The following is a 13,908-nucleotide window of genomic DNA, read 5'->3' on the forward strand; positions in this document are numbered from 1 at the left end:
TTAGATCTGCATGTTAAATCAACTCAGAAATAGAAAATGATCAAAAAAAATGCAGCAGCTCAATAATTATATAGGGTATCTTGCCAGCAGCATGTGATGTCAGTGTTCCAGGATCTGCACTGGCAGCCTGTTGGTTTCCAAGAGAAATGTAAAGTGTTGCTATTAATGTGTATGGCCCTAAATGGCTCGGGAGCAGCCTATTTTAGAGACTTCTTCTCACCACATGCCTGGCTGCTGTGCTGCAGATGTAAACCAAAGTCTTGTGAGCTGGAGCCCCCTCAGTAGAAATGATAGGGAGCTGCCTGGAGCGCATTCTTCAAAAAGGGCCCCATAGTATGTAATGACCTCCTTCCTTTGGTTCAAAATATCCAGAATCTGCTGACCTTCATGGTATGTTCCAAAGCCTGCCACATTTTGCAGGCTTTGAGAAAGGTAGGAAGGGACTTGACAATGATGGTATTTTTTGCATAGAACAAGGTTTGGTTTGTGTCTGAATAATTTCTGATAGTTGCTTTCAGGTTTGGAGTGAGGGGAAGCTGAATTCCAGAAATGATGTTGTGTGGGGCAAACTTACCAAAAATCCATGGAAAAGCTGATAAATCAGAGAGCTGAGCCACATTCTCTGTAATATAACCACTAGATCATCACCATTTCTATCCCACTACTTTTTGTTCTAACCTGTCCTTTCAGACTCTTCCTCCGTTCCCTTCCAGCAGGCTGTCCGTCTCTCATTCCTCAAATCCAAAGACCTTTCATTCAATTTCTCCTACACACACACACACACCCCAATTGAGTGATAGGTGGAGTGAGGTGAGACTCTTCATCTGTCATCAGGGATCTCAGGTGTGGGATAAACATGTTGGCAAGTACCATCTCCTCATTCTACCCCCATTAATGCTTTTGAGTTTTTCCCACTCTTTTCAGCAAAGGGGGTTAGACATGGTGATCTTCCCGTGCTTCTTGGAGAGGGGACCCCAACACCTCTGTATCCCACCTTCCTGTCTGAAAGCCCATGTAGTGGGCCATCTAAGATAAGGATTTTTCTCTCCCCTGGCCATTCCCCACCCCTGGCCTGTGTGGGAAGGATTGGTGTTTTCAGTTAGGCAGCTGAAATGTCACCACTGATCTTTATGCAGAACACTGATGGATCTTCCCACTCAGCACCAGTCTGAGTATGGTGACAGGGACTAAACCATCTGATAAATGACCAGCATCCCAGACCAGTTCCCCCTCCTGCCTGCTGCAGTAATTACTAGGCAGCTTGAAAGCTCTGTTTTGGCTTGAGAAGCTAAACAGATTCAAGCTTCTTAAGTAAAGGTTCTGCAAAGCACATTGCCCTGGGTGGACGAGGAACACAGGTTTCCTTTGATGTTCAGCCACTAGCACTTTGCAGGTGGCTGAACTTCAAAGGAGAACGCTGGCTTTTTCCTCTAACCTGGCCCATCAGTGCTTTGTACTTAGCTGGCCTGCTTTAATGTTTCCATTTTACTCAGACTGCTAAATTGGAAACCATAAACTCCTGATGATACCTTGCTGCCTGCAGAGCTCTGATGAGGCAGGTGGCAATGCCTTGGGAGTAAGAAGAATCTATTCTCAGCTTTCTCATTGACATCCTGTGGTCTCAATAAATTGCATAAACTTAATTTCTCCAGCTGTGAAAGGTGAATGAGAGTATTTCCCTGTCTCACGGGAGTATTGTGGGGCTTAATTAATTTAAATTCATCATGTGTAAAGCGTTTTTGAGATCATGGTAGCTAAACAAGTCCAAATTATCATTTACAATAAAATAAATGTTCAAGCTACTAGAGAAAAGGCGTTAATGGTATAATTGATGTGAGTTCCACAGACCAAAACATGCAGGGTACACTTACAGGACTTAACAGCTGGTAATAAAGGATACTCAAGAAAAAGTGTGCAGCATTAAAGTGGCACCATCATGTACTCTGAATGTTGGCAGTTAAATGTTAAGTTTATCTTATACATCTATCTCAGGAGCAGAAAGACATCCTTATCTGTCGATCTTAAGTACTTATATGCCCTCATTGCTATCTCAGTACCTGAACACTTTACAATCTTGAATGTATTTATCCTCACAACATGCCTGTGTGGTAGGAAAATTCTGTTATCCCCATTTTACAGATGAAGGGCTGTGGCAGAGAGACTATGTGGTGTAGTATTGCACTCAAGGGGGATGTGATTTCTAAAGCATGCTAACATGTTAGTGCATTAAGTGGTCTGCGGAGACCCTAATGGTGCTGTTTGAAAAAATGCTACTTTAATGAGCACAAAGGAGCCTTTGGTGTGTACCACAAGGGGTACACAGACCAGTTAATTCACAACATGTTAGTGCACTTTAGAAACCACCTGCCCATACGGTGTGTAGATAAGCCCTAAGTGACATGCCCACAGTTGCACATGATGTCTGTGACAGCGCAGAGGCTTGAGCATGGGTCTCCCATGGCCCAGGCTAGCACCTGAGCATGCTTCCTCTCAATGATATATTAAATTGCACTATTCATTGCGGACAGAGCATTGTAACACATTGACAGAGTTTGAATACTTGGATAACAGTTTTTAGATAATAGCTTCCTGTATTGATTAAAAATTAACACATATGTAACAAAGGAATGTGACATAGCACTTCACACACCTAGGTGACATACTACTATGCAGCAAAAGCCAATTTAAAATATATGAACAGAATGACTCTAAAAGCAATGGACTAATTTCTTCCATCAGATGCATGTATATATCTCCCATTATAATCAATGCGCCCTGCACTTGAGTATCTGCAGGTATAATGTGACTTAATTTTTAAACTATATTTGTATGAACATTCTTTTTCTATTTTGATTCTCTTTGCAGGTGAGGTCTACCCCAAAATGTATCACACCTGTTTTTTTCTGGTGACATACGTGGCACCACTGTGTCTTATGGTGTTGGCCTATTTACAAATATTCCGAAAACTATGGTGCCGCCAGGTAAGTCATTGATTTATATGGCTTATTATGTTTGTCTATAGACAACTTTTTTCTCCATAAATTCCATAATGCCACTTAGGACCTGATCAATACACCCTTTTGTACCCAACAAACTTCAATAGCAGTTTTGAGTGTGCAATTACGGAAGACTAGGATGCAGATTATTTCATTTATTAATGATGGCAGCCAAGCAGAATGAAAAACTATTTGTGCTTGAGGCTAGAGCCATCTAGGACATGGAAGATTTAGGGGACAGAGGAAGCAAAAAGATCAATTAAGGGAAGAAGATGGATCCCCAGTTGTCCTGATTGAAGGTTCCTATTGCGAGAGAATAGCTGTTGAGCTCCGAGGTTGATTTTACACAGATTTTTTATATCTCCTTGAGCTGCAGAGGTGTATGAAAGTTGCCATTTTTTCTCATTTTGTTACAAACTCAAAACTGAACTAAAATTTTTGTAACCGCTCATGTATTTCTTGCTGAAAAATGTGCCACCATTTTCCAGCAATAATGGGCCCAGTCTGAGGAAAGGTTGCCTTACAAATCTAAAGTTCTGTTTGCAAATATAGCCATTTTCTCAAATTTTGCATTGGAGTGATAGGAAAACAAAATAACAGCAACAAAATCATCTGGGATGGGTAACACAAATAATTGTTTCTGAAAATTTTCACACCTTTTCATCACGTTCATCTAACAGTGTGTTGGAGCATCATTTTCAGCACATAAGTACGCTGTGCAGGTCAGCAGAGGCTTCTTCACCAGCTGCTCCAATGATTTACATAGGACCTGCTAGATCCCTATCCAGCCCCTGCTGCTACCCCATAAAAGATCAATAAAAGTAGGCATGTTGAAGACGTAGGGTGTGAGGTGAGAGACTCCATATTCCAGACTTTCATGTGGTAGTCTATCATTTACTTCACCACTTAGCCATTAATAATTGCCCTCCTGTGATTACTTCTGATGAGATCTGGAGATGGGATGTCCTGTTACAGATATAATAACCACCAGATCAGGGACATAGATCCAGATGGAGCTGCATGTACTATCACGTGTAGACTTAAAATTTTCGAGTGTATGCATGTCAAAACAAAAAAATGCATAAAAATCAAATTTCACATATTCCCAGGACATACATTAGCTGCAAGAGTTGATGAAATAACAAAAGCACAGCACAGGGGTTTGTGATGTCATTGATTCATGGATTATCCTGGACTCGGATATTGTTAGGTTTTGTTTTTTATAACCTTTCTGCTTACAAATGTGTTATCTGTAGTTTTAAATCCAGCCATGTTCAATGTTCATAATTTAAGATTCTAAAACTCCTTTAAATATTTTTTCAAGTATTTTGGTATTTAATCTTTAGAATAAGAGTGAATCATGTGGACTCCATTGACAAAAGGTTTTTTTGCTAGTTGGCCCTGTTTTTTAAATCAGGCTAACACAGTTTTCAGATGCTTTTACCTTGTCCACACTGAAAACACATGTGAGGATGATCCTGATTTGAAAATTGATTATGTAGCAAAAAGAAAGCATCGCTAAGGTATTGTTGCTACTACTGATGGAGAATTACAGATGTAAGTTTTCCAAGTGTAGATGTAGTCAAAGTGTACAAGGGGTCATGTTAAGGGAAATTAACACCACTCACACCTATTAATGACTGAATTGGCTTGCAGACATCAGGCATCCTTCTAAGTGAGGTAGGTGTGCCACAATCTATTTTTAGTGTAATTGAAATGTATTTTACTGAAATAGGGCTGTCAAGTGATTAAAAAAACATGATTCATTACACAATTAAACAGTAAGAGAATACCATTTATTTAAATATTTTGGGGTGTTCTGTACATTTTCAAATATATTGATTTCAATTACAACACCCAATGCAAAGTATGCAGTGCTCACTTTATATTTTTATTACAAATATCTGCACTGTAAAAAACCAAAAGAAATAGTATTTTTCAGTTCACCTAATACAAGTACTGTAGTGAAATCTCTGTATCATTAAAGTTGAACCTACAAATGTAGAATTACATACAAAATAATAACTAGATTCAAAAATAAAACAATGTAAAACTTTAGAGTCTACAAGTCCACTGAGTCCTACTTCTTGTTCAGTCAATCACTCAGACAAAAAAAATTGTTTACATTTGCAGGAGATAATGTTTCCTGCTTCTTGTTTACAATGTCACTTAAAAGTGAGAACAAGTGTTCACGTGGCAGTGTTGTAGCTGATGTCACAAGATATTTATGCGCTAGATGCGCTAAAGATTGATGTGTCCCTTCATACTTCGACCACCATTCCAGAGGACATGCACCCATACTAATAATGGGTTCTGGTTGATAATGATACAAAGCAGTGCAGACTGACTGATGTTTTGTTTTTTTTATCATCTGAGTCAGATGCCACCAGCAGAAGATTGATTGATTGATTTTCTTTTTTGTTGTTGTTTGGGTTCTATAGTTTCGGCATCGGCCTATTGCTCTCTTAAGACTTCTGAAAGCATGCTCCACACCTCATCCCTCTCAGTGTTGTCACTATCTTTAGAAATCTCACATTGGTACCTTCTTTGCGTTTTGTCAAATCTGCAGTGAAAGTGTTCTTAAAATGAAAAACATGCTGGGTCATCATCTGAGACTGCTATAACATTAAGTATATGGCAGAATGTGGGTAATACAGAGCAGGGAACATACAATTCTCCCCCCAAGAGAGTTCAGTCACAAATTTAATTAATACATTATTTTTTTAACGAGCATCATCAGCATAGAAGCATGTCCTCTGGAATGGTAGTCGAAGCATGAAGGGTCATATGAATATTTAGCATATCTGGCATGTAAATACCTTGCAATGCTGGTTACAAAAGTGCAATGCAAACATCTGTTCTCACTGTCAGGTGACATTGTAAATAAGAAGAGGCCAGCAATATATGTCGTAAATGTAAACAAATTGTTTGTCATAGCAATTGGCTGAACAAGAGTGGACTTGTAGGCTCTAAAGTTTAACATTGTTTTGTTTTTGAGTGTAGTTATGTAACAAAAAAATTGACATTTGTAAGTTGCACTTTCATGCTAATGAGAATGCACTACAGTACTTGTCTGAGGTGAATTAAAAAATACTATTTTTATTTATCACTTTTACAGTGCAAATATTTGTAATAAAATTATAATGTGAACACTGTACTCTTTGTATTCTGCATTGTAATTAAAATCAATATATTTGCAAATGTAGAAAAAAATCCAAAAATACTTAATAAATTTCAATTGGTATTCTATTGTTTAACAGTGTGATTTAAAGCTGCGATTAATTGCGATTCCTTTTTTTTAGTTAATCATGTGAGTTAACTGTGATTAATCAACAGCCCTATTCTAAATCTTTGGCAATAGTCACAAATAAGGAATCATGCTGTTTATCAGAATGCAATCTAAATAGTCTGACTACTGCAATGTACCAATAATCTTGCTAGACTTACATGATATTCAATGTACTAATAGCCAAGACATTCCAAGGCCTTGACAGAAAACTTCTTGAAGCAGTTTGTTTTAAAATGAGGGCTGTTTTTAAAGTGAATCTTCAGGTGGTTAAAAGTTAGCCTCCATGATTCCCATGACATTCCTATTGTGTTTTACCCTCTGTCTGCTCTCTAAGTTATTGGTCATGTCTTTGCAAACATGATTTTATCATCTCAGAATTAGGAGCTTTATGGAAGACAAAGGGCAACCGCATCAGAGGCCTGGCTTTCAGAGTAACCTACATTGCTTACTAATAGGCAGGCACCCCTCCTGTTCACAAGGATTTTGTTCCTTTATGATTCATGGAGAAGAGATAAAGCAAGAGCTGAACAATCTCTGTAGGACTGAATGGCTTCATGCTAGGCATGCTGACACACATTCAATAATTAGAGAGTCACATACATGTGCTTATATTTATTGGGCCCACTGTGATTTTGTTTTCAATTTTTTTCTGAGTTTTAAAAGCAAGATTATGATGCTTGACTTTCCAGCTTGATACACGTGGGGTGGAAACAGCAGTTTTACAACTTCTAGCGCCTGTTCTGACGATTCTGAATCCTGATGTAAAGCATCTGAGGATTTTAGAGAGCTTATTTGTGTTCTACTAATTGTCTCAGCTAAATATGTCCCTATAATTCATTTGATAGTAATAACTGGGGACAGTGTGTGTTGTGCTGGTATGTACGTTATTAAAATGTGCATCAGTAGTACGTATGTAAGCCTAACTTTATTCTCTTCAGGCTGTAGTACTTTAGCAGCCTGACTCTGAGTATGGATTTTAATTTTTTTTTTTGCCTGCAACATCTTATGAATTATTTGCTTATTGGCTTAAGGAGGCAAATTTTTGCAATTCTTATAATGCCTCCAAAGTGGAGAGAGAACAGGAACAGATTTCTTTAGGTAAGTTCTCACTAGTAACTCCTACAACACCAGGCAGCTTTAGAGGATGTACAAGGAGATCAACATTGTACCACAATCTGTATCTATGATCCCCTCTTGCTATTAGAAGCATCTGAAAAGTAGATTAGTCATCTCTAACCACAGTCTCATCAATCATGTCTCTTGTTTCTAATGAAACAAGGTTTAGAAGATAAAATAAAAAAAAGAGCAAGTTAAAAATCACTTAGAAAAGTTAGATGCCTGCAAGTCACCAGGGCCTGATTAAATGCATCCTAGGATACTCAAGGAGTTAATAGAGGAGGTATCTGAGCCTCTAGCTATTATCTTTGGAAAGTCATGGGAGACGGGAGAGATTCCAGAAGAGTGGAAAAGGGCAAATATAGTGCCCATCTATAAAAAGGGAAATGAGAACAACCCAGGAAACTACATACCAGTTAGTTTAACATCTGTGCCAGGGAAGATAATGGAGCAAGTAATTAAAGAAATCATCTGCAAACACTTGGAACATGGTAAGGTGATAGGGAATAGCCAGCATGGATTTGTAAAGAACAAATCGTGTCAAATCAATCTGATAGCTTTCTATGATAGGATAATGAGTCTTGTGGATAAGGGAGAAGCGGTGGATGTGGTATACCTAGACTTTAGTAAGGCATTTGATACGGTCTCGCATGATATCCTTATCGATAAACTAGGCAAATGCAATTTAGATGGGGCTACTATAAGGAGGGTGCATAACTGGCTGGATAACCGTACTCAGAGAGTAGTTATTAATGACTCCCAATCCTGCTGGAAAGGTATAACAAGTAGGGTTCTGCAGGGGTCTGGTTTGGGACCTGCTGTGTTCAATATCTTCATCAATGACTTAGATGTTGGCATAGAAAGTATGCTTATTAAGTTTGCAGAAGATACCAAACTGGGAGGGATTGCAACTGCTTTGGAGGACAGGGTCAAAATTCAAAATGATCTGGACAAATTGGAGAAATGGTCTGAGGTAAACCGGATGAAGTTCAATAAAGACAAATGCAAAGTGCTCCACTTAGGAAGGAACAATCAGTTTCACACATACAGAATGGGAAGAGACTGTCTAGGAAGGAGTATGGCAGAAAGAGATCTAGGGGTCATAGTGGACCACAAGCTAAATATGAGTCAACAGTGTGATACTGTTGCAAAAAAAGCAAAGGTGATTCTGGGATGCATTAACAGGTGTGTTGTAAACAAGACACAAGAAGTCATTCTTCCGCTCTACTCTGCACTGGTTAGGCCTCAACTGGGGTATTGTGTCCAGTTCTGGGCACTGCATTTCAAGAAAGATGTGGAGAAATTGGAGAGGGTCCAGAGAAGAGCAACAAGAATGATTAAAGGTCTTGAGAACATGACCTATGAAGGAAGGCTGAAAGAATTGGGTTTATTTAGTTTGGAAAAGAGAAGACTTGAGAGGGACATGATAGCAGTTTTCAGGTATCTAAAAGGGTGTCATCAGGAGGAGGGAGAAAACTTGTTCACCTTAGCCTCTAATGATAGAGCAAGAAGCAATGGGCTTAAACTTCAGCAAAGGAGATTTAGGTTGGACATTAAGAAAAAGTTCCTAACACTGGAATAAATTGCCTAGGGAGGTTGTGGAATCTCCATCTCTGGAGATATTTAAGAGTAGGTTAGATAAATGTCTATCAGCGATGGTCTAGACAGTATTTGGTCCTGCCATGAGGGCAGAGGACTGGACTCGATGACCTCTCAAGGTCCCTTCCAGTCCTAGAGTCTATGAGAAACATGCCATACAAAGTCTTGAGGCAAGATTCCATTTCTTTGTATCCAAATTGGATGCAAATATCAATAAAACTTGTCAGAAAACTTTTGTTGACATGAAATTTTAACAAAATCAAGATGAGAGGAAATTGCCACCATATTTAGGGTTTTTTTGATTTGCTTTCTGATCAGTTCTTGCTATTGATATGATAACTCAGAAAACAAGATAAGAATGAAGTAGAAGGAAAAGCTTCAGTTTTGGAATTAGAAGAACAGAACATCAGAATACTTCCCAGAGCCCAAATTCAGGTTTTTGGGTAGCATCTCTCTGTGTAGTTTCTCTGCAGTGAAATGGAAAAGACCCAGTACAATAAATCAGTCAATTCTGCCATTAGAGTAGGAGAAGTCCCCAGAAATAGGACATACTGATTTCAGATACTAAAGTGACAGGACTGTGATCTTGGCCAAAAGGCTGTGAATCCTCAGTGGTGTGATGTCAGAGTTCAGATTTTATTTCTTGTGTTTATAAAAACACCTGTAATATAGTAAATATTATCATGTGTCCCGCAGTTCTACAACCCAACTTCACTGGTTTCCTGTGTCATTATGGATCTTCACTGAGAGATTACAGTGAACTTGAATCAAGTTTTAAAAAAAATCCTAAATTAAGAGCTTATCTACACAGGGAAGGTCGGATGCCACTTTGAAGCATAATGGCTATTCCTCAATAACTACCCCCATGGAGTTATTAGAAGTGGATTAAACTAACCTGAATAAAAGGCACTCTGATTCCAGAATAGGTATGTCCATACAGGGAGCTATTCTTAAATAATTATTGCAGAATAACAATGCTGGGCACTTTCCTTGTGTAGAAAAACCTTAACTTTTAAAATGTGTATAACAAAGGATTGCATCTTGCAAGCTCTTAAAACATGCATAACTTTATTCATGTCACTAGTTCTGTTGAAGCTGATAGCACTGCTCACAAGTAAAGCCATGCACATGCGTAACAGTTTGCAGAACCAGGGTCTAATATTACCCTCACATTATAAACCCTCCCAGTTCTCAGAAGAAGTTGACCTTTTCATGAGTAACCTTTCATACTTGGTCTCACCTCTGAAGTATTTTGGGGAAGTTGAAGCAAAATCCTTTTACATGTTTGAATTATGTGAGGGTGGGGAAAAAAAAGTATTTTGGTCCATAACAAATTAACTAGTTGGGAGAAATAAACCCAGAAACTTCCTTGCTGAACTTTACAGAATTAGTTGAAACTTTTCAAGTGATCAGTGCTTTAGACAGGTTTAAAATGGAGATATAAACAGTGGCAAAATATTGAAGATAGAAACAATTTTTCCTGCAGAGTTTGACATTTTCATTATATTTGTGCCCATGGATTCTCTGTGAGTGAAGTTCACCTGCAGTTCACGGGGCCAGCATAAAATCTCCTGGGAGGGGCGCTGAAGGAGATGGGGAGAAAACAGACCCTGCTTTAGAGATAAATGTAAAAATGCCTGCTTTTCACCCTGGCTTCAGTCCCCTTATGTGATGTCCCACAGCATGTATACTTACAGAAAACAAAACCAAAGCCTGTTTCCTGCGAACAGGGGAGTCAGTTTTTAGTCGTGGGGGGGATCAGAGAGGGAGACTGTGAGGTGTGGGAGGCTATAAAGAGTGAGAAGTATGGAAGCAGGTGTTGAAAAGGACACTGGGGAAGCAGAGAGGAAGAATGGGAGAGGGGCTGAGCAGCTGGAAGCTGGAGAGTAACCATGTTTTGTGTGTGTTTTTCAGGTTGAAATTTCAACCCAGAAGAATGACCCACAAATTGGGAGTGGGGACTAGCTTTGCCCTAAGTCTCAGAAAGGAGAATGCTGACACAAACAAGGATTTTTTTAATCTCATGATCAGCCCAGTTTTATGGTTTTTTGGAGTCCACCTCATGGATTTTTAATACTTTTGGGGCAACTCTTCCTCTAGGCAGGGACCAGCACCTCCTCCACAGGAGACATTAACAAATGCTGAGGAGTTTCTGATGCCCTGCTTCAGGAAATTAAAGTAATGAGACATGTGGGCTGCCTGGCCTGAAGGAGAACTGGGGAAATAGCAAACTGGGCCTACATGAGTGCTAGGCAGAAGGGGGGAGTTGACCCAGTGTACTGTGACAGAGGCTCTGGCTAGTGTAGCTGTGTCTCTGCAAGAGCCCTTTGCAGTTAGTCAGCTGCTTACCCAGAACTTAGATGTCCAAGCTCCTCCTGGCACAGCACCCACTCCTGAGGGATTCTGTGAGTCCATGTCTGCACTGGTGTTAGCTGCTCTGACTAAGGAAATTCAATTTTTTCCAACCCATTTACCACAGGAAGAGAGAGAGCCAAGCTCTCCCATTCAGTCTTCATGGGATGTCTGTACATGATGAGGTGCCCAAAAGGTGCACTTTCAGTTAGTCCCATCAGGCATCAGTCAGAAAGCTGAGGAGGCCAAAATGAGCATCCCTTGCCCCACAGGTCAACTTTATACTTACTGAGAAGCCTTTAAGGGTGCCCCCTTTCCTTTACTCTGTAACCTGCTCTTAGCTAAAATGTCCTTTTTTCACCACACCATCTGGGCTTTCTACCACTGGTCCTCCTTCCTCCATGAGCAGTTTCTCCACCAGCAGGCTCTCTGTGCTTGCCAATCTACAGAGAGCAAAGTGGGCCAGCACCTACTCATTTAGACATAGCCTAACTTGTCATACATCTTGTTATGATTCCCCCACTGCCCCCATCATGCATACCATTTGCAACTCTCTGTAAGGAATACCCTGGGCAACAATCACAGTGCAGAAAAAATAAGTTCACTCCCCTCCCCAATAAATAGGGAGAGCACAACTGCTTTACGGACACTTAGGACACACATTTGAAAATGCTATGAGCATATAAAGCCCTGTGTGCACACAGCTATGTGCATAGTTATGTACTTATACAGACAATCCCATGACTTAGTAATACCTTTTAAAACTTGTTTCTCTTAAATGAACAGCAGTGTTTGTTTGACAAGCTATTAAACTGTACTGTGTTATCATGGAGCTTTATTTCAACCTGTCTCTCTTTTTTGTATTAACTGCCTACAATGCTTCTTTTTACATGGTGATGAATTTCCCTTAGAGAAACAGCATTAACAAAGATTCCATTTACTATTTACTCTTTTAGATCCCAGGAACTTCCTCAGTAGTTCAAAGAAAATGGAAGCCTCTGCCCTCTTTAGCACAGCCCCGAGGGCTGGGACAGTCAACCAAGTCAAGGATTGGTGGGGTAGCAGCTGAAATAAAACAGATTCGAGCCAGGAGGAAGACAGCGCGTATGCTAATGGTGGTTCTCTTGATTTTTGCACTTTGCTATCTACCAATTAGTATCCTCAATGTCTTAAAAAGGTAAAGTTTGTCCAAAAACAGTAAGGAGTTTGGGGAAAGTTTTCTATCTAAAAGCATTTCTCTATGACATGCTTTGCTACATTCTTTTTTTTTTTTTTAGTTTTGAATTAGATACCCACATATTTTACAATAAAGAAACTGAAGCTCAGTGTGCAGCTGTAATCAAATTGTTAGCTAAACAATTATCAGGGCAGATATTTGGGGCCAGATTGTTAAAACCCGTGTTCATGTTGGTGGTCACTTACTCATGCAAGAAATCTCATTGACCTACATATTCAAACATATAATTTGTGTGATTGGACTCCAGGAGTGTAGTATCTGATGGAGAACACTGGGTGGGTTAGTGTTCAGTGGGACTGCCCTGGCTTATGGCATGACTCAGGCTATATCTTCACTACCCGCCTTATCGGCGGGTAGTAATCGATTGCTCGGGAATCGCTATATCGCTTCTCATCTAGATGCGATATATCGATCCCCGAACACGCTTATATCGATTCCGGAACGCCACCAACCCCAACGGAGTTGCGGAGTTGACATGGGGAGCCGCGGACATTGATCCCACGCCGTGAGGACGGTGAGTAATTCGATCTTAGATACTTCGACTTCAGCTACATTATTCACGTAGCTGAAGTTGCATATCTGAGATCGATTTTCCACCGTAGTGTAGACCAGCCCTCAGTGTGAGCATGTGTAGCAGAATTAAGTCCAAAGGATTGTGTTCTGGTGTTTCACATATTAATAACTGATCTGTATGTAACTATGCAGAAATTTACCAAAATCAGGGAAGCAACAAGCTTTTATTGTTTAACAAAAGCAAAAATATAAAGTGTTCCAATTCTTCCAACCTCAGAAGATGCTCCCAGAATATAATAAAAGTCAAAGGAGAATTTTTATCAAGACTTATTATGTTGATATCAGAATAATCATTGAATCAGTAAATAACAGGCAAAGCAATGAATTATATGTGTGATTGTGTCTGTCAAACATTATATTCAGTAAGCACTCTGTTCTATCAGTTCTCTCTCTCTCACACACACACACAGACACACACACACAAACACAGACAAACTGGGGAGAAATTATACTGTCAGACCTCCAATGACATTTATAGCTGCAAAGATGATAAGCATAGTGTCACTTTCTTGGCAGGATTACATTAAGTAAAATGTAACCAAAGAGAGCTAATTGTATTGCCCTGATGAAATATAGACGTACAAGGTGAGTGAGGTAATATCTTTTATGGGACCAACCTCTGTTGGTGAGAGGGACAAGTCTTCTATCTTACACAGAGCTCTTCTTCAGCTTTGTGGAAGCTCAAAAGCTTGTCTCTCTCACCAAAAGAATCTGATCCAATAAAAGATATTACCTCACCCACCTTG

At 39.6% G+C, this 13,908-nt stretch overlaps 1 protein-coding gene across 2 annotated transcripts in view; it reads left to right on the top strand.

Annotated features, from left to right (window-relative positions):
* HCRTR2 (hypocretin receptor 2) overlaps positions 1 to 13,908 on the top strand; it is a 65,815-nt gene that overhangs the window by 42,414 nt on the left and 9,493 nt on the right. For both annotated transcript variants that reach the window (XM_030555628.1, XM_030555629.1), the window contains 2 exons: positions 2,866 to 2,981; positions 12,309 to 12,529. In XM_030555628.1, the coding sequence (XP_030411488.1) occupies positions 2,866 to 2,981; positions 12,309 to 12,529 (337 nt within the window). The remainder of the gene's footprint in view (positions 1 to 2,865; positions 2,982 to 12,308; positions 12,530 to 13,908) is intronic.

Source organism: Gopherus evgoodei, chromosome 3 (assembly GCF_007399415.2).
Source record: "Gopherus evgoodei ecotype Sinaloan lineage chromosome 3, rGopEvg1_v1.p, whole genome shotgun sequence".
Lineage (NCBI taxonomy): Eukaryota > Metazoa > Chordata > Testudines > Testudinidae > Gopherus > Gopherus evgoodei.